This window comes from Tenrec ecaudatus, chromosome 6 (assembly GCF_050624435.1).
Source record: "Tenrec ecaudatus isolate mTenEca1 chromosome 6, mTenEca1.hap1, whole genome shotgun sequence".
NCBI classification, from domain to species: Eukaryota; Metazoa; Chordata; class Mammalia; order Afrosoricida; family Tenrecidae; genus Tenrec; species Tenrec ecaudatus.
The window spans coordinates 132,289,190-132,313,788 of NC_134535.1; the positions used below are offsets into that span (position 1 = coordinate 132,289,190).

General features: G+C 54.1%; 1 protein-coding gene across 1 annotated transcript in view; it reads left to right on the forward strand.

Moving 5' to 3' along the window:
* The window catches only part of B4GALNT3 (beta-1,4-N-acetyl-galactosaminyltransferase 3), a 115,504-nt gene that overhangs the window by 84,224 nt on the left and 6,681 nt on the right, over positions 1-24,599 (forward strand). The window contains exons 2-14 of the mRNA XM_075553151.1: positions 4,378-4,481; positions 5,330-5,407; positions 14,014-14,109; positions 14,532-14,622; positions 14,953-15,053; positions 15,499-15,566; positions 16,458-16,536; positions 16,625-16,691; positions 18,226-18,369; positions 20,117-20,226; positions 21,167-21,267; positions 21,538-21,599; positions 22,448-23,228. Coding sequence (XP_075409266.1) covers positions 4,378-4,481; positions 5,330-5,407; positions 14,014-14,109; positions 14,532-14,622; positions 14,953-15,053; positions 15,499-15,566; positions 16,458-16,536; positions 16,625-16,691; positions 18,226-18,369; positions 20,117-20,226; positions 21,167-21,267; positions 21,538-21,599; positions 22,448-23,228 — 1,882 coding nt within the window. The remainder of the gene's footprint in view (positions 1-4,377; positions 4,482-5,329; positions 5,408-14,013; positions 14,110-14,531; positions 14,623-14,952; positions 15,054-15,498; positions 15,567-16,457; positions 16,537-16,624; positions 16,692-18,225; positions 18,370-20,116; positions 20,227-21,166; positions 21,268-21,537; positions 21,600-22,447; positions 23,229-24,599) is intronic.

Here is a 24,599-nt window from a genome sequence, read left to right on the forward strand (position 1 = left end):
CCCCGCTGCCCCCTCCCTCATGAGCCCTTGATAATCCACAGATTGTTATTTTGTCATATCTTGCCCTATCCGGAGTCTCCCTTCCCCCCCTGCTCTGCTGTCCATCTCCCAGGGAGGAGGTCACATGTGGATCCTTGTAATCAGTTCCCCCTTTCCAAACCACTCACCCTCTACTCTCCCAGTATCGCCCCTCACACCCGTGGTCCTGAAGGTATCATCCACCCTGGATTCCCTGTGCCTCCAGCTCCCATATGCACCAGTGTACAACCTCTGCCCTATCCAGCCCTGCAAGGTAGAATTCAGATCATGGTAGTTGGGAGGAGGAAGCATCCAGGATCTGGGGGAAAGCTGTGTTCTTCATCGGTACTACATCACACCCTGACTGACCCATCTCCTCTCCTAAACCCCTCTGTGAGGGGATCTCCAGTGGCCGACAAATGGGCCTTGGGTCTCCACTCTGCACTTCCCCCTTAATTCACTATGGTTTTATATATTGTGTGTGTGTGTGTGTGTGTGTATATATATATATATATTTTTTTTTTTTGCATGATGCCTTATACCTGGTCCCTTTGGCACCTCGTGATTGCACAGGCTGGTGTGCTTCTTCCATGTGGGCTTTATTGCTTCTGAGCTAGATGGCCACTTGTTCACCTTCAAGCCTTTAAGACCCCAGACACTATCTCTTTTGATAGCCAGGCACCATCAGCTTTCTTTGCCACATTTGCTTATGCACCTGTTTGTCTTTGGCGATTGTATCATGGAGGTGTGCAGCCAATGATATGATTTTTTGTTCTTTGATGCCTGATAACTGATCCCTTCGGGACCACGCGATCACACAGGCTGGTATGTTCTTCCATGTGGGCTTTATTGCTTCTGAGCTAGATGGCCGCTTGTTTATCTTCAAGCCTTTAAGACCTTAGACGCTATCTCTTTTGATAGCCGGGCATCATCAGCTTTCTTCACCACATTTACTTGTTCACCTGCTTTGATTTCAGCAGTTGTGTCGGGAGTGTGAGCATCATAGAGTGCCAATTTAATAAAAGAAGGTATTCATGCATTGAGAGAGTGCTTGAGTAGAGGCCCAAGGTACTTCCGCCACCTTAATACTAAACCTATAAATATAGACACATAGATCTATTTCCCCATCCTCATATATATATTTGCACGTACATGTCTTTGTCTAGATCTCTATAAATGCCCTTTGACTCCTAGCTCTTTCCTCCATCTCCCTTGACTTTCCTCCTGCCCTACTACCATGCTCCGTCCCCACCTGGGTTACAGCTATACCTCTTCTTTACGTAACCTTACCCTTGATCATTCAGGAGGAGATGAAGGGGGAGGAGGAGAGAGTGGAGCACAGCCTTGCCCACCAGGCCGTGAATATGATGTTCCTGAGTAGAGCAGCCAGTCCACAGAGAGAACAACATGGCTGGCCCCACTATGAGGCATGATGCCCCTCAGTGACTAAGGACGATACAGGGGACAGCACCGGAGACACAGTTTGGGAATTGCACCTGACCTGATCCCACCACACCGAGGCAAAGCACTGGGGGAGTGCAGCGGAACAGCTAGGGAATGTACCGGCAAGGTCCCCAGGGAATGCTGAAAGTGGACTTTGGGCCCCTTGATCCCAGTTCTCTTATGGAAGTTTTGATTTAAAAGTTTTTGATAAAAAGGTAGCCGGGCACGGTTCATTTCTTCTGGTCTCCTGGTGAAAGAGGCAAAGCAAATGGCATTGTATTAGTAGTTCTTCTCACACCCTTGCCTAGAAGTAGATGGTCCTTAGTCATAAGGGCAAAGCCAAGGAAGAGATGACCTAATAATTCAGGGGCAGGGGCAGGTCAAGGCCTGTCCTACCCCTCCCAAGGGTGACTCATCTTTCACCCAGGACTCTGAGCCCCCAACCCACTAGCCAACAGCTCCCCAGGGCTGGGAAGGGTGAGGGAGGACTCCTACTGTAGCCAGTGTTTGAGTCTGGATTAGCAGACACTTCTCCTGTGAACTCATCCAGACGTGCCAGGTGTGGACTCCACGCGTGCTTTGTCTCTCTCACGTTGCACAGCGTCCTGATTCCCCAGTATCTACCCCTGCCCTGAACTAGTTTGACCTGTTTCTGGCTGCCAGCTGGTCCTCCATGGAAACAGAAGAGACCTTGCTGCCGAAGTCCCCATAACCATAACAAACCCAGCTGGGTAGGGGGGTGGAGATAGAGAGAGATAGAAAGAGTGTGTGTGTGTGCGCTGAAACCCAAAGGCACAGCCTTCAACCGGAGGCCTGGGCCCCAGGGGCTCCATGCAGTCTGTGCCACAAAGTGCCCGTAGGAGAACATGGGCATGACAAGACGCTGACTCTGGACACAGAGAGACTGTCTTTTCTGGTCCTGGCTTTGGGAAAACTGGCTCTGGGCCTTTAAATTCTCTGGGCCTCTCTGACTCGGGCTGTAAAATGGGGAGTAAATCGGACCTGCCTCAGGTCACAAGATTCTTCTAAGAATTGCATGAGATCCTGGCTGCAAGATGCTCAGTAAGTGATAGAGGGCCACAGGAAACTTCAGTGTGTGGGCGAAGCACCCACGCCCGGGCACACCTCCCCACCCCTGCGTTCCAATGCGTGGCCTCCCCAATTCCAAGGGAACAGCACAGGAGCACCCAGAAGAACCCTGGCGTTCACGTCACGTGAGGCCCACGTTTATGGGCTGTGCTCTTGGTCTGTGCCTGGTGGCTGCCCGGATCCTTTCAGGTGGCCAAGCAGGGGCTCCTGTGACCCTTGTGCTCACTGCCCACTGCTGGACCCCAGGGGAAGCTGGCGGTCAGCTTCACCCCTCTTGTGCAGTGCCCGCCACAGTGCTGTGGAGGCTTCTTGCTGAAGTGGGCTCCTGGAGATGCGTCTGAGCACTTGGGTCCGAGAGACCCTAGAGAAGTGCTTTAATCGCCTGCTCCCGTTTCCCTCAGTTGTAACCTGAGGACTAAGTCTTCTTCTTCTTCTTTTTAATTAAAAGGTCATTTTATTAGGGACTCTTACAATTGTTACAATCCACTCATCGATTGCGTCAGGCAAGTTTGTACATATGTGGCCTTCATTCTTTTCTAGACATTTACTTTCTATTGAGCCCTTGATATCAGCTCCTCTTTTTTTCCCCTCTACCCCCCATCACCCCCTGATAGATTATACATTGTTATTATTCTCATATCTCACACCGACCGCTGTCTCCCGTCCCCCGTGTTTCTGTTGTTCTCCCCCTGGAGAGGGGTGTCTGGTTCTGTGTCGATCATTGTGATTGGTTCCCCCTTTCTCCCTTTCCCTTTCCCTCCCCCACTTCCCCCTCCCCTTCGGTCTCGCTATTGTCACCACTACTGGATTCTGTGTGTCCCTTTGTCCATGCCTGTGCACATGCTCCAGTCTGGTCTGAACTGGGAGGAACCACTGGGGTTAGGATAGTTGGGGGTGAGGAAGCCTCAAGGAACCAGAGGAATATTGTGTGTTTCATCGTTACTGCACCCTGGTTGACTCACCCTTCCCTCTGGCCCCTCTGTGGGGGGTTTGTTCCTTTGGGACTAAGTCATCCTGAAAGCCACATCAAGCTCCCGCTAGTCGGTGATACCATTTTATGGCCACCCGCGGTTGACTTGTGCGTGCCGGGCATCCTCTTTGGCAGGGCACTGAGCTCTGGTGAGGGGAGAGGTTGACCACTGCCCGTGGGCACCCCACGCCTCTCCTGGGCTCTTCTCCATACTCTTGGCTTTTTGCCTTCCCAGATGTGTGAAGCGGGGCCTTCAGGATGCAGACATCGTCAATCAATCACAGCCTCGAGATCAGTCCAGGAATAGCCGGGCCTCCAATCTTTCCGCCCCGGTGGTTTATGAATGGACTTGACACACGCATTTCACAACTGTTTCTCCACTGCTGCCTTTGGGAGAGATTGCCGTCTGGCGGGGCAGGGGGTGGGGGGCGGATCGTCAACAAAGAAGAAGGGTCCGTTTGCCCTGACTCTGGGTGTGCTGTTGAGTTGATTTCCCTCACAGCGACCCCATGTGACAGTAGTAGAATGGGCCCTCTTTTCAGTTCCTGAACTGGAAACAGACTGCCAGACCTGGTCTCCCATGAAGTGGCGTTGCATCCCTGCCCTTTCTGTGCGCAGCCGCGTGCTTCCTGGAGCCCCACCAGGGCTCCTCCGCCGAAGGAGGGGGAGGCGACAACTTCTCGTAGGATGTGCTGCGCCCATGTTCTCTTCCTGCCCAAATGGCCTTGGCCCAGTTGGTAACTGCCCCCACGTTTTCACCCTTCTCTGAGCAGGGATGGCAGAAGCAAGGTGCTCTGCTGAAACGTAATGAGCTCTCCGGGTTACAGAGCCTCTCCGTCCTCCGCTCCTTTCCCTAGGATATAGCAGCTGGAGAGAACTAGCCAAAGCGCTGTCCAGCAGGGACATCCCAGCCGGGGACCCCAAGCTCCAGTTCTACCGCCCGCAGAAGCTGAGCCGCCAGGTATGTGGTCAGCACGTTAACGCAGCCCCTACGGCCTTGGAGGAAAGCTCCACTTTTCCATGTGTAGAAGAGGAAGAGGAACCAGCCCCTGAACCCCTAGTCTGGTATCTGGGGTTTCTGACTGAGGGAGCAGAGATGTCTACTCGGCTCTCCTCAAAACACAGGGACTGGCTATCCTCTTTCTGCTTTTGTCTGGGTGTTTAAGATGCCCAGCCCGACCTTCTCCAGGCATGTGGCCACTGTCGCCAACAGCAGCAGAAGGCCTGAGACAGAGCCAGCATGTCCTGCCTCGTGCTGGCGTGAGGCTGATGTCAGATCCATCGCTGCTCAGAGTCCGCGATGATGAGGCAGGCCGACTCTCCTCCCTGCTCCTAGCCAAGGGTAGAGATTTGTAAAGGAACATTCTCCCTGGAATGTTTCTGGGGCCGATAATCCCCAGAGAGAAAGGACCAGCTCTTGGTAGGATGTAGGGGATCTGGGGTTTAATGTAGTCTGGAGCCCTTAGGAGACCTCTGGGCAGAAACAATCTATGTGGTGGGATCAGAACCGAACTGGCCTGTGAATCTGAATGGGTAAGGGAAGGGGGCACTGGGATGTTCTCTATGGGTAACACCTCTGGGCCCCTGCATTCAGGGGGTCCTACTCTAATTAGAAACGCCGTTTCTTTTCTTCGCATGGGAAAGACTGGGGGAATTCAGGAAAGTTTAAGAACCTCAGATATATACATTGATAAAACTCCTCGGGAAGCATACTCAGGCACAGAGTATTTCCCCACAGGACAGGTACTGAACCCTGTCTGGTCCCCAGTTCTCTTCATGTCCTCCCTCACTTCTGTGTTCTCCCACTAGGACCAGGAAGCTGACCGAGGAGGGAGCAATAACAGCAGCTACTTGAAGTGGAACCAACCTGTTCCCTGGCTCTCAGAGGTAAGGGACTCTGTACCATGTTCTTTGAAAGGATTAAAAAGTAGAGGGGGGGGGGGGGTTGTTTGTTTGTTTCTGACAGATAATCCCAGAGGCCACAGAATAAGTTTTTCCCTTGGCTGTTACTTCCAAAAGTTTTTACCACCAAGGAAGGGTTCGAGACTCATTGGATTTTTTTCCTTTAAAGCAGACCAACTTTATTACATGCACCATCTCATGTCAGACTTCACACTAAGTTCGCACCATTGTTCTTGTTTTATGAGTGGCGGAGACAAGGCTTGGGAGGCTTAGAGAACGTGTTGTGGCTACACGGATCCCCATTCGAAGAGCTAGACTTTCCTAAATGGCCTTTCTTGGGCCATTAGGCCCTACAAACTATCCCAAGGAAAAAGCGGCTGTTTGTTAAAAAGGCAAGTGGAGGACACTGCATTCTACATCATCTTCTTGGAAATGTACGTTAGCGTGTGACAGGTCTGTGAAGCCCCACAGTAACCACTCAGCCAACTCTGACCACTGAATTGCTTCCCTGCACCACCACCCTCCCCAAAAACCACCCACTAACATTCTGTGAAAGCAAGTGTTCTGTGGGGCATACGTTGTTGTTGTTGTTAGGTGGCCTTGAATCCGTGCCAACCCATAGCGCCCTTACACACAGCAGAAGGAAGCACGGCCGTCCTGTCCCATCCTCACAGTGGCCCCTCTGTTTGAGCCCATAGTTGCAGTTACTGAGTCAGTCCCCCTGGTCAAGATCCTTCTTCTTTTCTGCTGCCCCTCTGCTTCACCAATTGCGATGTCCTTCTCCAGGGACCGGTTTTCCCTGACACCATGTCCAGAGTACATGAGATGAAGTCCCCCGTCCTTGCCTCTACGGAGCATTCTGTCTGTACTTCTTCTTCTTTTTTTTTTTAATACATTTTATTAGGGGCTCATACAACTCTTATCACAATCCATACATATACATACATCAATTGTATAAAGCACATCTGTACATTCTTTGCCCTAATCATTCTCAAAGCATTTGCTCTCCACTTAAGCCCTCTGCATCAGGTCCTCTTTTTTTCCCCCTCCCTCCCCGCTCCCCCTTCCCTCATGAGCCCTTGATAATTTATAGATTGTTATTTTGTCATATCTTGCCCTATCCGGAGTCTCCCTTCCCCCCTTCTCTGCCGTCCATCTCCCAGGGAGGAGGTCACATGTGGATCCTTGTAATCAGTTCCCCCTTTCCAACCCACTCACCCTCCACTCTCCCAGCATCGCCCCTCACACCCTTGGTCCTGAAGGTATCATCCACCCTGGATTCCCTGTGTCTCCAGCTCCCATATGCACCAGTGTACAACGTCTGCCCTATCCAGTCCTGCAAGGTAGAATTCGGACCATGGTAGTTGGGGGAGGAAGCATCCAGGATCTAGGGGAAAGTTGTGTTCTTCATCGGTGCTACATCGCACCCTGACTGACCCATCTCCTCTCCTAAACCCCTCTATGAGGGGATCTCCAGTGGCCGACAAATGGGCTTTGGGTCTCCACTCTGCACTTCCCCCTTCATTCACTATGGTGTATATATATACATGTATATATATATATTTTTTGCATGATGCCTTATATCTGGTCCCTTTGGCACCTTGTGATTGCACAGGCTGGTGTGCTTCTTCCATGTGGGCTTTATTGCTTCTGAGCTAGATGGCCGCTTGTTCACCTTCAAGCTTTTAAGACCCCAGACACTATCTCTTTTGATAGCCGGGCACCATCAGCTTTCTTCACCACATTTGCTTATGCACCCATTTGTCTTCGGTGATCGTATCATGGAGGTGTGCAGCCAATGATATGATTTTTTGTTCTTTGATGCCTGATAACTGATCCCTTCGGGACCACGTGATCACACAGGCTGGTGTGTTCTTCCATGTGGGCTTTATTGCTTCTGAGCTAGATGGCCGCTTATTTATCTTCAAGCCTTTAAGACCCTAGACACTATCTCTTTTGATAGCCGGGCACCATCAGCTTTCTTCACCACATTTACTTGTTCACCTGCTTTGGCTTCAGCAGTTGTGTCGGGAGGATGAGCATTGTAGAGTTCCAATTTAATAAAAGAAGGTATTCATGCATTGAGGGAGTGCTTGAGTAGAGGCCCAAGGTCCTTCCGCCACCTTACTACTAAACCTATCTGTCTGTGCTTCTTCCAGACAGATCTGTTTGCTCTCCGGCAGTCCATGGTACTTTCAATATTCTTCACCAGCACCTTAATGCAAACACATCGATCCATCTTCCTTATTCAATGTCAATAAGGTCTTCCTTAGTCAATGTCCAGCTCTTTTAAAAAAGCATTTTATTGGGGGCTTGTACAGCTCTTATCAGAATCTATCCATTGTGCCAAGCGCATTTGTACATATGCTGCCATCATCATTGTCAAAGCATTTTCTTTCTACTCGAGCCCTTGGTATCAGCTCCTCGTTTTTCCTCCTCCCTCCCTCCAGTGTCCAACTCGTGTATGCCTGTCAGACTATTAAAGACTCTGGCTTGGGCCAGGCGCCCCAAAGTCCTCAAAGTAAGAGCCTCCCTTCAACCCTTTAAAGACGTCTGGTGCATCAGATTGAGCCCATGCCATGCGCCGTTGGCTGGAACAGACAGTAGGAAATTATTTTAGGGAACTTTTAGAGGAAGATGCAAACACAAGCATCCTAACCATGTTGGTACCATTTATTACAGAGGTTGGATAAATTGGACAGGGTCTTTTTCTTCTGGCGAAGAAGGAAGGCTCGGGAAAGTTCATTAACGCCCTCTAGATTGTGTTGAGTAAGTGCTTATGCCAAGATTCCCTAGCAGTAGAGTGCGTTGGGGACAGCAGGCTTAACTTGGGTCTCTTATTCTACAGCCTGCCCACAGCTCAGTGTCTTTGGGTCCTGAGGCCTGTGGGCAGAGACTACTTTTCGTGGCCTGCTAGAATCGGCCAGTTCACCGTCTTTGTCCATGTCTTCACAGAAACCTTCATTAAACAGAAATATCAAAATGCCCTCCAACTAGATCTATACACTTCTTTTTGCCCCCAGTCTGTTTAAAAAAATCATTTTATTGGGGACTTATACAACTCTTATCACAATAGCTTATATCCATCTATTGTATCAAGCACATTTGTACATTTGTTGCCATCAAATTTTCAAACATTTTCTTTCTACTTGAGCCCTTGGGATCAGCTCTTCTTTTCCCCCCTCCCTTCCTCCCCCTCCCTCCCTTATAAGCCCTTGATAATTTATAAATTATTATTATTTCATGTCTTACACTGTCCGATGTCTCCGAGCTTCACCCACTTTTCTGTTGTCTGTCCCCCTGAGAGGGGGTTATATGTAGATCATTGTGATCAGTTTCCCCTTTCTCCCCCCACCTTACCCTTACCCTCTTGATATTGCTACTCTCATTATTGGACCTGAGTAGTTTATCTGTCCTGGATTCCCTCCCTGTGTTTCCAGCTCTTACCTGTACCCATGTACATGCTCTGGTCTAGCCTGATTTGTAAGGTAGAATTGGGGTCATGATAGTGGGGTGGGGAAGCACTAAAGAACTAGAGGAAGGTTGTATGTTTCGTCGGTGCTATACTGCACCCTGACTGGTTCGTCTCTTCCTTGTGACCCTTCTGTAAGGGGGGTGCTCAATTGTCTAAGATAGGCTTTGCATCTCCACTCTGCATCCCCCCTCATTCACATTGATATGATTTTTTGGTTCTGGGATTTCACGGGCTGGAAGTCACTGTTAACACCCTATCAGCAGCTGGCATCGTATAGAGGGTGTCAAAGAGAGAGAGAGAGAGACCGATTGGATTAGACAGGGGGGTGCTTATTAATATCATCCCACTTCACAGACAATAACGAACAAACCCAACACCCATCTCTTCATGTTCTGGTCACTGTGACCATCTCTTGACCAGATCGCGGTGTCTGCGCTCCAGGACACTTTCCATAGAAAACCAAAATAGTTTCAAGGAGGGCATTCGGCAAAGACAAAATCCGAGCAAGCCAGGGTTTGGGCAGGTGATTTCCCGCGGGCTTTGGTCAGGCGATGTCTCTCTCTTGCCGACCGGGCGGCGACACAGATCGGACGTTGCTTGTTGTACTTTTTCACCAGGTAGGTTGACACAGCTTTCCGTGAGCCCACAGAGCTGACCCACCACCTGCTTTAGCACATTCTTACTACCCTGCACCCACTAGCAGGCACGCCACGCCCTTCGCGCCCCACCTCTGGGGGGCTGCGACCTGCCCTCCATCCCCACAGGCTTGCCTATTCTGGAAATCTAATACCAACGGCTTAGTACATCAGGGTGGTGCTGAGGGTAAGGCATGGAGCTGCTACCCGGGAGGTCACCAGTTCAACCCCGCAGCTGCTCCTCTGGAGAAAGAGGAGGCGGTCTGTACCCACAAAGACACATCGTCTTGGAAAGCCTAGGTAGGGCTGCACTGAGTCGGAATCGGGGGCATTGGGTTTGGGGGTCCTTTGTGATGGGCTCCTTTCGCTTAGCGTCATGTTTCTGAGGTCCGTCCGTGCTGTAGCCTGTAGCGGGGCTGGCTTCCTTTAGATTGCTGAGTAGCGTTCGGCAGCGTGCACACCCCGTGTTAGCCTCTCGCCAGCTGGTGGGCCGTTGGATAGTGGTGGTTTTGTGGTTGCGGTAAGCAGCACTGCTGTGGGCCTACTATGTGCTTTCTTCAGAATCCCAACCCATGTCCAGTCTGCACCTTCAGCATGGTGCCTCAGTGGGCTGTGTGCAGCACCTCAGTGCAGGTGCTGGCTGAGCATCAGGACGGGGATCGAGGTGTGCATGCTCCAGCTTTTTATCCTCCTGGGGGCATTCCCTGAATGACAGGTGCCAGCAGGGCGCTGAGAGTAGATTTGAAACAAAAACCCAGAACCCGAAGCGACTGCTACCATCGAGTCAGCCCTGTGCCATAGCGACTCTGGAGAACAGAATAGAATTGCTCCCTGTGGTTCCCAAGGTGGCAAATCTTGATGGGAGCAGGCAGCCTCCTCTTCCCCGCATCCCCGAGCTGCTGGTGGGTTTGAACCACTGGCTTTGCTGTTAACAACCCAAGATGTAGCCCACTATGCCCCAGGGCTCCTTGAGAGCAGATGAAGTACTATGGGGAGGGGGAGGGAGAGGTGATTTTGGGAGTCAGCAAGGAAGGTGGGGGGCGATGCTGACACAACTCATTTTAAAGGCGAGTTAATCGTGGGGGGCGGGAATGTTCTGAAATGGATTGTGGTGATGGTTGTACAGTTCTTCTCGATAGGATCCATCTACTGGATTGTGTGATGTGTGGGTTAAGTGCCCATAAAACTGTTTTAAAAAAAGAGTTGATGAAGTACTTGGACGCGTTGGGTAGGAAGCTGGTCTGTAGGAACCTGTGTCCTGATCCACCTGCTAAGTTTGAAGTCACGTGGTCCTGACTTGCATGCTTCTCTGCCAAGGTGAGGTCTCACTGGCCCTTGAGTTGAACCATCAGCCATGTGTGGTAGTCTGATCAGCTAAGCAGCCTGCTCTGGATAGGGAGGGACCACTGAGGGCTTGCATGCTATGATCCCTCCTGACCTCTCCTGAGGGTAGAACCAGCCACTCCTCTACCCCCTTCTGTAACTCACACCTCTGGGCTGGCTCCTGGTGCAAGTGACACACCAGTTTGCTTAGTCCTTGTCCTTGGAGGACCACATTTCTTTCATCTGTAACCACAGGCCTGGAACACACCAGACACTCGCTGCTTAACGTGTCCCAGCCCTCCCTTCTCCAAGCATTGTTCATTTGCATGCTTACTATGCTTACTACTGTCCAGTCCTGCCCAGAAAGAGAGCCGCTAACCATGGCGAGGATGGGGGAGCACCCCCAAGGGGAGAAACCATCCGGGAGGAGCCTGGAAGGATGAGCAGGCTTCTGCCACGTGCGGAGGGAGAACAGAAGGGCCTTCCATTCAAGAACTAGTACAGGGCACTTCAAAAAGTGAGGGGGACAATTCCACGAGCCTGTCATCCCATTTCTTCACAAGCTTTCCGAAGCCCCCTGGTAACTGTCGAGGCGTGGAGAGACTGAGGAAAGAGAATGGCATTGTTTGCTGGAGGAGAACCTGGTGTGGGTAGAGGACAGGCGTGGTGCGAGGGGAGGGGAGGCTGGGAAACCAGACCTCCATGTGCCAGGGGCAGGCTTGGGCAGTTGTGACGTCATCAGGTCTGTGTCTTATAGAACGCCAGCTCTAGAGGGAGTCTGAGGACCCGTGGAGAGGGGCTGGGAGCCTGTGAGGAGGCTCCGCTGCAGGCCTGGCCGAGGCAGGGAGTGGACAGTTCTGGGGCCTGGCCCTGCCCTTTCTTTGTGTCTTTGTGTTCCTGTCCACCTCCACCGCCCCACAGGTTCATTCTTACATATCCTTGGGTAATCAGTTGACCTCTCCTCCCTCCATATCCTCATCTCGAACGTGACAAGGTCCCAGTAGGTCTTTTCTCCTCCATCCTTAACTGGGAGTTCAAATCCAGCAGTGGCCACAGGTATGCTCTGTGTCCTTGCCTGGGCTTAGTCCCACCTAGACAACGGTGAGAGTTGTCTGGGAGAATGGGCCAGAGACCTGTGTCCCTGACAGGTACAGGTACAGAGTGCCCCCCCCCAATTGGAACAATGCCAGCCCTGGTGGGGTCACCGGTGGGGTCACAGGTCAGGCCAAGGGGAGGAAGTCAGCACTCCCTGGGACTGTGGGAAGCATGGTCCAAGGACTAGCTTCATGCTGGGTAAGGGACCAGATGCCACCGGAGAGGGGCGCTCCCTCATGTACCCTGTTCCCCACAGGGCCTCAGGCAACCATTGCTGAGCAAAGAAAGCCATGGCAGGAGGGGCAAGGAAGCTAGCCCAGCTCTTCCCTTGCCGTGTGTGTGTGTGTGTGTGTGTGTGTGTGCCTGCCTCCCCACCCCCCAGGAACTTCTGGCCTCCTGGCCAGCCGTACAAACTGCTCTGGTAGGATGCTTGCTTCCCCATGGACCATGGCTAGCGGGCAGGAGCTGGGCACACTGCCCTGAAAGTCTTCCAGGGAGGGGGCAGCGAGGAGGCTATTCCAGGAGAAGGCAGCGTCTTGTAAACCAAATTGAAGGAATTTCCCCAGAAGGAGTACAATGTCCCCATTCTTTCTCTCCATGAAGCCTTTACCCAGCTGCCCCCACCACCCCAGCCTTCATTCCCTCCCACCCACCCTGGCCCCCTGCTCATGGTCCCAGAGCTGTGTGGCTGCTTCCCAAGGACCTGCATTCCGAGCAGCCAGTGAGCGTGGACCAGCCAGTGTGCTCCTGAGGTGCCAAGTCGCTGAAGTGTGTCAGGAGTGACAGACCCTCCTGTGTCTTTTCTGGTTCCAGCTGTGTAGTCGTGTTTCCTGGAGCCTGGGAACTGCCCCCTCCGCCCCCCTACCCGCCCCAACTCAGATCCTCGCTATTCCTCCTGAGGTCTCCCTTACCACCATCAGACCCCCTCCCATCCTCCAGACCCTGGGCCACTGCCTTCTGTCTGGGTATCCCTTCTACCCCGTCCCCTGTTCCTCTGGGCAGCCCTGGCTTCCTATCTGATGTGCTTCTGGGGAGAGCAGGGCAGGGCCTGCTGGGACAGAGTACATTGAGCCCCACCTCCCCCAACTGGAGGGGGCAGGGAGGGAGACAGGGACTGTCAGGGGGTAACCTGAACCTCTTTGTCAGAGGAACCTGGGCCTCTATCACCACCGCTTCCCCTCCGCTCTCCAAGCCCTGCCTTTCACCGCTCAGAGCACACATGCACAGGCTCCTGCCTCCGCCCTTTCTTCTGAAGGGGACCCTTTGCTCCAGGTCTCAAGGCTCCCTCTGGTCCCTCACAACACCTCAGCCTGGCCAGGGGCAAGGGTGCTCCCTGGGCAGCCCAGCACCTGTGTGGGTGGGTGTCCTGGGGCCAGCCTGACCCAGTGGGCGTGCGAGCTCTGGAAAGGGCAGAGGGGAGGCGGGGAGCATGAGCTGCAGGGGCAGCCAGATGGGGCCCCCAGAAACCTCCTGCAGTGCTCTCCCAGCTGCCTCTCAGCCGGGGAGCAGATAGGGTTTCATCTGCAGGCAGCTGTGCAGCGTTCTTTTATTGGGCCCTTGGGGAGTTAGGGGGAGCCCCAACCCAGCTCCACCCAGTTCTGTCCCCTGATCTCCCCCTGCCGTCAACTTGGCATGTCTGTAGTGGAAGTCACCTCTCTGCTGGAAAGCACAAAATCAGACTGCCATTTTGCTGCATGGACAGAGGGAAACGGAAGAGAGAGAGAGAGAGAGAGAGAGAGAGAGAGAGAGAGAGAGAGAGAGAGAGAGAGAGAGAGAGAGAGAGAGAGAGCGAGCGAGCACAGGAGGGGGAGGGCGGGGGAGGCTCTTCAGAAAAACAGACCCAGCCCTGGGGGAGGAACCCACAGATTGGGTATCATTGCTTTCCCACCCAGCCACCCCCAAGAAGCTGGGTTTCCAAGGGTGGGGACTAGACCTGAGAGGGAGCTGTGACCTGAGCATGGGCATCTGTCTGCCCTCTCAGCTCCTCAAGCGAGGAGCCTCATGGTCATCTGGGGAGGTGTGCCCTGCCTCACCTGCCCCACCCCATGCCTTGCCCTGTACAGTTCCAGGGTCATGCCAACCTGCATGTGTTTGAAGACTGGTGTGGCAGCTCCATCCAGCAGCTCCGGAGGAACCTCCACTTCCCACTGTACCCTCATGTGAGTACCTGCCCGGCCTGCCTCCCCCCTCTCCCCATCACCCCTGTGACTCCCCACCGCCCCCTCCTGGCTCTCGGATTGGTCCTCATCCTTGCCTTCTTTACTGGCTCATCTTCTAGACTTTGGTTCCCCTTTTCCTCTGCCTGCAACACCTCCCTGGTACCACCACCCCTCCCCTCCCCTGGGAGTCCTGCCGCTTCTCGGCCAAGCTCACTCTGAGACTCTCACTGTGGTGCCCAGTGCCCTTCACCCAGGGCCACCACCTAATAGCGTGCATGGTGCATGCCGGGCAAGGCCACCTGGACAGAGAGGCCACTTTCCAACCCGGCCTGCCTATCTTTCCCCTCCCTGGTCCTCCTTCTGTGGACCAGTCTCCTCTCCCCTCTTCCCAATCACAGTTTCCTTCCCCTTTCCTGGCCCAGATCCGCACAACCCTGAGGAAGCTGGCTGTGTCCCCCAAATGGACCAACTACGGCCTCCGCATCTTTGGCTACCTGCACCCCTTCACCAATGGTAAGACCCGCCCCAAAGCCCTGTCCACCTCCGTCCTGCCCCAGAATGGCCTGGTCCCCAGAGCTCTGCCTGCCCTTGAGAAACAAGCCAAGAGGAGGTGCCACGTTGCTCCTAGTCTGTCACCGGTTTAAGAGGGGCCGTGGATTCTTGGTGACATCGTTTCTGGAATAACTAACCCTTTCCCCGTCTGAGTCTGCCCATCTTCACCGTGCCTCCCATGCAGGCAGGAGGCCAAGGCACCGAGCCCCCTGCAGAGAATTTAACCACGGCGACATTTTAAGAAGTCACCCGGCTTCCACACCGACGCCTGTTTCTCTCTCTCTTTCCCAGGGAAGGTCCAGTTTGCCATTTCCGCCGATGACAATGCCGAATTCTGGCTGAGCCACGATGACCAGGTCGCAGGCCTTCAGCTGCTGGCCAGTGTCGGCAAGGTAGGGTCAGCTCAGCCGCAGGGGCTTCTGGGAGCCAGGACATCCCGTCAGCATGCTCTCATTCCCACTAGCTTCTCTGGTGTGGCTCCTGGGGGAGAAGGGGCCCCGGGGAGAAGGGGCCCCAAAGCAGCACCCTCCTCCTCATGCCCAGTCCATTTGTACAGAGGGACAAACTGAGGTACGGGAGAGGTACAGCATCTGATTATGAGGGAAATGCCAGAAGGATCCATCCCTGGGTCGGGACTAGGAGCCCCTCGCCCACACATGTACTGAGGGCTCACTCGGTGCGCTGGCTGGTGGCTCTGGGCCCTCCTGAGATGGGCCAGGTGCCCCTCCCTTGAGCCCCTTTTCACCCCTTTTCATTCTTTCTGTTTTCTCTTCTGTTCCGCCTGTCCTCCTCTCCCCCTTCTTCCTCTTCTCTTGATATCTGTGCCCACCCCCCCAGACTGGAAAGGAGTGGACTGCCCCCGGAGAGTTTGGGAAATTTCAGAGTCAGATTTCGAAGCCAGTGAGGTAAGTAGGGAGCGTCACAGGGCACATAGCTCAAGCCAAGGTCAAATCAAAGTTGGAGAACCCGGCTGCCTTCTCCCCGGCCTTCTGGGCCGGTGGAGTCTGGCCCAGGTTTCCTCCATCTATAGATGGGGAAGCTGAGGCCAGGGGAGGGGTGGGACTTTGTGGAAGGTCAAACAAGTGTTTTGTGACACTTTGGAGCAGGAAATTGGTCTCCCTTCTCTCTCCAAGTCCTCGCCCTTCCCATCCCAGAATTGTTGACCTCAACCCAGAATTGCCCACCTCTGTGGGTGCTGGGCTCCTGGAAGTGCCTAGGCTGTTGGTGAGTTTGCAGGATCCTCTTAGTAACCCAGAGGATCCTCCTGGGCCTTCTCCGGCCCCTCAGAGTGACTGGACTAAGGTCCACATGCTGGGAGAGAGGACCCAGCCCAACTTCAGAGTGCCACCTGGTGGCCAGTCCAGCAACACGGTGATCAACAGCATGGACTCTGAAGCAGGACTGAAGTAGGACTCCCCGGAACAAATACCAGCCCCACAGCTCACGACCTGGATGACTTTGGGCAAATGACCCAAGAGTCTGGGCCTCGGTGTTAAGCAGGCCCTGCCTGAATTAGTATATAGAAAGCACTTAGAACAACACCTGGCATATAGCAGCTCCTCTCGTGGGTTAGTTGTGATGGTTTCCTTTGATCCTCAATTATCCTGTGAAGTAAGTCCTCTCTGTCCCCTCGGATCGATGAGAGGACTCGTGTCACATGGTAGGAAGTGGCAGAGTGGGTGTCCTAGCCCCAGGGGCTCCATGCATGCTCCTGAGATCCTGAGCACACAGAAGGAAGGACCGAGGGGGGTGATCACAGGGACCTGAGGAGACACCTTGCTTTGTCCTCCTGCCAGTCTGTCAGCCGCCCGCAGGTACTACTTCGAGGTCCTGCACAAACAGAATGACGAAGGCACCGATCACGTGGAAGTGGCGGTGAGTGCACCCACCTGTCCCTTGATCTCTTCCTACCGGAGACCCAGCTGCCTCCAGCCCATCACAGCCACCCTCTCTCCTCTTCCAGTGGCGGCGGAACGAGCCTGGAGCCAAGTTCACCATCATCGATTCAGCTGCCTTGTCCCTCTTCACGAGTGAGTAGGCCCTGCCCTCAAGCCAGTGGCTGAGGTGACTGACAGTCTCCTTCACCTCTGTGATCCCTGGTCCCACTAAGACTCTGTCTATCAGCAAGCCCTCCTTTGTCTGGTCTTTGTTCCTTTGAGACTAAATAAATGTTCTCCTTAAAAAAAAAAAAACAGATAATGGTGGGGCAGAATAGGAGGGGGAGGAACTACCTTGGCCTTGACTGCCAGGAGGCAGCCTTCTTGGGGCCAAACTCAAAGCTCACTGCCATCAAGTTAATTCTGACTCAGTGGCGCTATAGGACAGAGTAGAACTGCCCCATGGAGTTCCTGAGACATTAGATCTTTATGGGAGCAGACAGCCTCATCTTTGTCCTGCTGGGTGGCTGGTGGGTTCAAACTGCTGACCTTGCATGGTAGTCATGGCTGATTTGTGTGACTCTGTAGCTCGACTGCCTGGGTTCAAACTCAGCTTAGTCCCCATCATTAAGCCCTGGTGGCGTAATGTTTAAGCCAAAAGACTGGTGGTTTGAACCCAGTAGCCGCCACTCTGCAGAAGAGAAGACCTGGGGGTCTGTGCCTGTAAAGAGGGTGGGCTTGAAAGCCCATGGGAGCAGATGTAGTCCATCCTGTGGGGTCACATGAGTCAGAATCTACAAGGCAGCAAATGACAGAGGGTGCAACACGAGGCAAACTACTTAGCTTCTCCATGCCCGAGTTCTTCCCCTGTAGAATAGAAAGGACAACTGTATAGAACTCTTGTGTTAGTTTTGAAGCTTCAATGGGTTGGCATTTAGTAAGATACTTGCAGAATAGTATCTGGCTTATCAGGTGGTAAGCGCTCTATAAGTCGCTGCCGAATTGATTCATGATATTTATTAATTGTATTGTAGTATATATATACGTATAGCTCAGGGTGAACGCTCAGCATTCCCAGGCGTACCGCTGAGCCATGTCAAGGACATCAATGCCCCCAGAATCAGTGCAGACTCATCTTTAGGACACGGATACTCCCTGCTCTCAAAACATCGGCTCGCCCCTTCCCACCCACAGCAGGTCGCCAATAATGAACTGGGCCTCCTCAGGATGGCCTGTTCTTGACATTTCCTCCGAGGCTCTGAGAAGCTCACCACAGGTATTCGTCCTCTGGTGAGTCAGCAGGTGATCTCCCAGACCCCTCATGTTGTAGCAGAGCTGACAGCTCCGTGGCTGTCTTCTGTTGCTATGCCGTGCTTGGTTCATCCCTTGCTCCGTCTCTCGGAGGCATCTATGACTAGCAGAAAGCAGTCTGAAGAGGAGGTGTCATTCTAGTCTACATGCAGTGGTGGTGCGAGCTGGCCACCCCTCTGGTTCAGGGGCCATCGCGTGACAAGATGCTGAAACGACAAGGCAGGGGGTCAGGGCTAGAGGGGAGAGGCTCAAAGGACATCCCAGAAGGGCCCCTCTGGACGACAGACATCTTGTCCCAGTCTTCCCCTGCCCCTCAGGGAAGAGGGGAACTGGCTGTGGACCTCAACGCTTCCCTCTTCTTCCTCCCTGGACCCAGATGAGACAATCCTAAGGATGGATGAGGTGGGCCACATCCCACAGACAGCCGCCAGCCACTCTGGCTCCCCAGACTCTGTGCCCAGGGATGACCAGTTCCCTGCTGACATGCTGAGGCCTGACGCTCGGGACTCCCTCTTTCGAGGTAATGCCTTGGCCGCCCGCTTGCCACTGGGGGCAGTGCGGTGCCAGGTCCACAGGTGGATGTGGGAGGTGGGCATCGCGAGACTCAGGCGAGGCGTCAGTGTGAAAGGAGGGTCCCTGGTGCTCCAGCTGCTAACCCACCCGGTTGGTAGTGTGAGCCCACTGGACGTTCCTTGGGAGCAAGGTGTGGCCATCTGCTCCCGTGAAGATGTCCAGCCGGGGAACCCTGTGGGGCATGTCTGCTCCATCTTGTAGGGTCCCGACGGGTCAGAGTCAACTCCACAGCAATGGGTGGTAAGCCAGGTAAAATGTACCTGGAAAAGTACCCCCAAATGAACGGACCATTGGACGATCATGCAGATGGCGACAAAGGAAACATTTGCATGACCTGTACTGTGTTAGGATAGACTAGAGAAACAGATCCAGAGACACTCATATGTGTGTAAGAGAGAGTTTTGTATCAAAGAGTAATTGTGTAGTGAGAAAACATCCCAGCTCAGTCCAGATCAAGCCCATAAGTCCTGTATTAGCCCATGTGTCCGATACTCTCTTCAGACTCACGCAGCACATGCAATGATGCAGGAAGATCACAGGTCAGTGGGTGGAGAGTGTTGTGGACCCAGTGGCAGTGGAAGCATCTTAGCGCTGGTGTGGGTCTTCACGTGGCTCCTCCATCTCCAGGGCTCTGGCTCCATCAGAGTAGCTCCATGTGGCCTGTCAACAGAAATGTATGACAGAGAGTATGTCTCCCGCCTCCAGTAAGAAGATGTGAGCTCCCAGAATCCCCAGCGGAAGGCCATGCCCACACAGAGGCCTCACTGGTTATGACCTAACAGGCTAGCCTCCACCCCTTCGCTCAAGTTGAAAAGAGATTATGTAACTGTGGCATGCACCCAGAACAAAAAATAGAGCCAGACCCTGAAGTCCCTCCCGCTGCGCCCCTCCTGGACTACACATGTCACGGTGGCTTCCGGAGCTCTCATCCAGTGAGAGAAACACGAACGCACTGCACTGTTCCAGTCTGCGTGCCTCCTCTTCTTCCTCCCCAGCAGTTTTGTTGGGGTGTCATTCGCACGCCCAGCCATCCAGTCGTTCTGGTGCATCGAGAAGAGGGGTACATCGTCACCACAATCCATTTCAGGACATGTTCCTCGGTCTCATCCTCATCCTCATCCTCATTCTCCTCCGGGCCTTATTCGCCTTGACAGTGTTGGCATTTCCAAAACAGTGGGGGGGGGACACGACACAGTGACCAGCGGAAGAGCAGGGGGTCACCCACGGAAGGCAGTTCAGTCCTTGGCATTTCATGAGCTGCGGGGCCTTGTGTCCCGCTGGCTGTTCGAGGCCTTTAGTGAGGTTAGCCGTGGGGCCCAAGGGGTAAGCTGACTGGTTAACAGCTGCTGCGACCTTGTCGTGTGCTCTGCTGAAGAGGAGAGCCTGGGAAACCCTGCAAGCAGCTCAACTGGGAATTGGAGTCAGGTCCTCAGCATCCAGGAACCATAGCAACAACCTGTGTTTTTATTCCAAAGGCGCTGCAACCCTTTCCTGGCCTTGGCCGGGGGCGGGGCCCCGGGCTGTGCTCCCCAGTGTTCCCACAGCTCAGTTGGGCAGCTGCAGATAGTGGATGGCCAGCAGGGCTCTGGCCACAGCCACCATTGGTGACTAGAAAAAGGTCCTGCTTAGGCCGAGGACCGCACCCCTCGTCACAGACGTACATCAGCCTCATCTTCTTCCCTTCCCGCCCTCAGTGCCTCTGATCCCCAAGTCGCATCTCCGCCACGTCCTGCCCGACTGTCCCTACAAGCCCAGCTACCTGGTGGATGGGCTCCCTCTGCAGCGCTACCAGGGCCTCCGCTTTGTGAGTCTGGGGGGCCTGGGCAGTGAGGGGAAGGAGCGGGAAAGGGCTTGATGCCTGTGCCTGAGGTGGGAGGTGGGGACTCGGACTCCCTCCCCTTGCCCCTCGGCCCTCCCCCGCTTGCCTCTGACCCCAGTAGACTGCCTTGCGACACTCCAGCTCAAGCGCCTACTTAAAGGCTACCCTACCCTTCCCTCTCCCAACTCTATGCCAGGCAGGATGTCAAGAGAACTGACCCCAGGTTTCCTGCTCTTTGCTGCCAGGGACACACAGCCCAGTCCAGTCCAGCCAGGGTCATACAGCTAACTAGAGCAGCGGTTCTCAACCTGTGGGGTTGAACGACCCTTTCACAGGGGTTGCCCTATTCATAACAGTAGCAAAGTTACAGTGATGAAGTAGCAACGAAAATAATTTTATGGCTGAGGGTCGCCACAACATGAGAAACTGTATGAAAGGGTCGCGGCAAGAGGCAGGTTGAGAACCACTGGACTAGCTGATCAGCCAACTGTATTGATGAGCCTTGTATACAAGACACGGGAGAAAAGCAACTGTGGAGGCGGGCTTCACTTTCAAGAACCTTTCGGTACACACCGAAGAGGCAGAGTGAACAGTAGAAATCCAGACGTGGAGTTGGCCACCAGAGGGACTGCGAGCTGGGTCTGAAGGGGACAAGGGAACCTGTATCATCCACAGCTAGCCAGTGGAGGTGTGAAGATTCAGGGATCTGGTGGCGGAGAGAACTGGGAATGGTTCCCAGCTGCCTCTGAGATGTGAACCAGACAGGAGAGGAGGCAGGAAAGGCTGTGGCGTTGTGGTCCTGTCATGCAGAGCCAGGACCCTGCTGTCCCATGGCAGGTATCTAGGAGCCCTAACAGACTCCAGCTGGGGATTGCTTACCAAGACCCTGCCCTCTTATGCTTTCGGCTGCTCTCCATTCTCCCAGGTCCATCTGTCCTTTGTTTACCCCAACGACTACACCCGCCTGAGCCACATGGAGACCCATAATAAATGCTTCTACCAGGAAAGCAGCTACTACCAGGACAGGTCAGTGATGCCGGCGAGACTTACAGAAAGGGGCCCAGCTGGGACCAGGGGAGTGCCTGGGCCGACACCAATGCTCTGCAGCCCAGGAGCCCCTGCTGAGTTCACTTACCCTCTGCTCCCGCCTCCTTCCTTGGCACTACCTCCAGTGTGCTTTCAGGTCTCTGCTGGGCCCTCCAGCCAGCAAGGGCTGGGCCCTGTCTACGAGGTTAATCTGCACAGCTGGCTCCTGCCCCTCACTGGCTCAAGTCTCCATCTCTTTTCCTCCTGCAGGTTCAGCTTTCAGGAGTACATCAAGATTGACCAGCCTGAGAGCCAAGGACCTGAGCAGCCAGGTATAGAGTGGCTACTGGGACCTCGGGGGAGTCGGGGCAACCACTTTCTGCTTCTATGAGAAGCTCAGGCTCTGCCAGCTCTCCCTGGGGAAGCTTCCACTCCACACGCCCACCCCCACACGCAGGGGAGTCAGGAGCGGTACCTCCTACCTCAAGGCATGTGTAACACGTGGCCCTCTGTTCCTTTTCCTTTAAATCTCGTGTTATGTTTGCTGTTGAGAATAAGCAGCAATTCACCCGGCTCTACAGGCACAGTTGAGTGACACGTGACATTCTGGGAGTTGTGCGACTTTTCCGAGTCTTTGTTTCCAAGGGCACACTGGTTGGCTGGGGGTCCTTTGGAGCCCTGGGTTGCTAGTCTTTCCAAGCACACCTTACTGAGAGGGCAGGACATAGGTGGGGCCATTTATTGGGCCCCTACCTATACCAGTATCTGCTAGCTCTTTATGAACGGTGTATAACTCAACCCTCACAATCACCCTAGAGGGGAAACAGATCCTTGTCCCGTTCGTGGAGTGGGAGAAACTGGGATCAATTGAGATGGAGTAATATGCCCCTGGGATCTTACTTAGTGGCGGACTGCTTATGCGTAGGACTGCCAACCTCAAGGTCAGCAGTTTGAAAGCGCCCGCCTTCAGGCTTTCTCATCTTGGGACCCACAGGGGAAGTTCTGCTCTGCCCTGGAGGGTCGCAGTGAGTCTCAATGGACTCAGTGGCAGTGAGAATTTGTCCAAGGTCCGCACAGCACCGTCAGGAACACGGGGTGTGTCTCACACGGGCTCTTGTGGGGAGAAGGGTGGGAAGCCCCTGACGGGAGGCTTCGTATGATTCCTGGTGTGGTCTTGCAGGGTCTGAAGAGGGCCTTGAAGACGCACAGTATGGCGATGCCGCCGAGCAGGCGCTGGCGCGTGGTGAAGAGGGGAACCGCAGGCTGCCTGCCTCCACCCCCGGGCAGGACGTCAATCACCTCCGCAGCCCGCTGCGGCGGCTCCTGGCTCAGCCTCAGGAGAGCCTGTTGGTGCCCTTGACCAGGCAGAACGCCACCGCTTCCTCCCCAGTGAGGACCAGTGATGTCCCAGCCCAGCAAGCAAAGATGGCAGCAAGAAAGGCCAGCCCCAAGCCTGGCCAGGATGCTCGTCTTGGTGACCCTCGGCTCCCTGAGCGCCTGGCAGGGAGCCTGCCACGAGTTAGGAGGGCGGGGACGGCTGGGGACGGCCCTAGGAAGACCCTAGAACAGTCCCAGTGGCTGAATCAAGTGGAGTCATTCATTGCAGAGCAGAGGAAGGGAGACCAGATGGAGCCTAAGGTCCCCAGGAGGGATTGGCACGATGGGGAGGAGGAGTTGGTAGTGGCCGCTGCAGGCCAGGAAACCCAAGAGGAAGGAGAGGAAGAGGGGGGAGAAGAGGAGGAAGAATTGGATATGAGCGAGGTGTTCGAATACGTGCCTGTGTTTGACCCAGTAGTAAACTGGGACCAGACCTTTAGTGCCCGCAACCTTGACTTGCAAGCCCTGCGGACCGACTGGATTGACCTGAACTGTAACACGTCTGGCAACCTGCTGCTTCCTGAGCAGGAGGCTCTCGAAGTCACAAGGATCTTCTTGAAGAAGCTCAACCAGAGGACCCGGGGGTAAGGTAAAGGGGCTCTCCTAGGGCCAGGGGCTGGGCCACACCACAGCCAGCAGCCCCTACCCCCACCCCACCCCGCTAACTGTAGAAGTAGCTGGATCTCTGCTCTCCAATCCAGGCTCCTGAAAAGGCCAAGTGCCTCGGAGATGCTGCCCTGGAGGGAGGTTCTGGGTGGGGAGGGGGGGTCCTGAGGTCTCCCGTCCACCCCACCCCCCCACCGGAAAGGAGCAAGGCAGACACACAGCAAACAAAGCCAAGACAAAAACCCACAACTACACGTGAAAGTTTTAGATGGGGGCTAGAAGGCTAGGGCACGAGGTGTGACTATGTCTTTGTTTTCTTATTCAACCAAGCAACCTTTTTTTTTGGGGGGGGGTTGAGTAAGTAAAATTCATCACTTAAAAGTATACAATTCACTGGTTTTTAGTGATTCACAGAATCGAGTAACCATCACCATTTTCTAATTCAAGAACATTTTCATCTCCCTGAAAAGAAACCTCATATCTATTAGCATCACCCGTGCCCTCCCTCCCTCTCCAGAACCCCTAGACACCCCTGTCTGTCTCCATGGATTGGCCTTTTCTGAATAGTTCGTGTCAGTGGAGACCTGCGACACGGGATCTGTTGTGGGTGAAGTCTTACACTTGGCACGGCGTTTTCTAGGTTCACCCACGTGGTAGCACGTCTGACTACTTTTTTATGACTGACTACTCTTCCACTGAGGAGCTTCATGACCCCAGTGGTGCAATAGTCAAGCACTCAGCTGCTAACCCAAAGACAAGGCCATTAGAACCCCCGGGCTGCTCTGGTGGTGGAGGGGCTACCCATGGGGCTGCTCACCAGGATGTCAGCGGTTTGAAGCCACCAGCCACCCCCTGGGAGAAAGATGAGACCCACTGCTCCCCAGGGGCAGCTCTTCCTTGGCCTGTGGGGTGGCCGCGAGTCGGCGTCCACTCGATGGCAGGATGTGAGCTGCTCTGTGGAAGAAAACACTTGGAGAAGGTTTGCAGCCTAGCACACCGATGGGGGCAGTTCCGCTCGGCTCTGCACGTGGCAGGGAGTTTGACAGTAACTCGACGGCACACGACACACATCTGTGTGAACAGACCCGTTTTCTTGGTCTTTTCCCCAGTGGGTGGGCATTTGAGTTGCTCCCACTTGGGGGTGGGGGGTAGGGAATAATGTTGCCATGGACATTTGTGTACAAGTGGTTATGCGAATGTATGTTACAAACCCCGAGGAGTGGAATTGTTGGGCCATGTGAGAACTCTGTGGCTAGTCTTCTGAACCACTGCCAGACTCCTTTCCCAAGTGGTCAGGCCTTCTTGTCCATTTCTGCCAGCACACATGAGGTTCCGGTTTCTCCAGATCC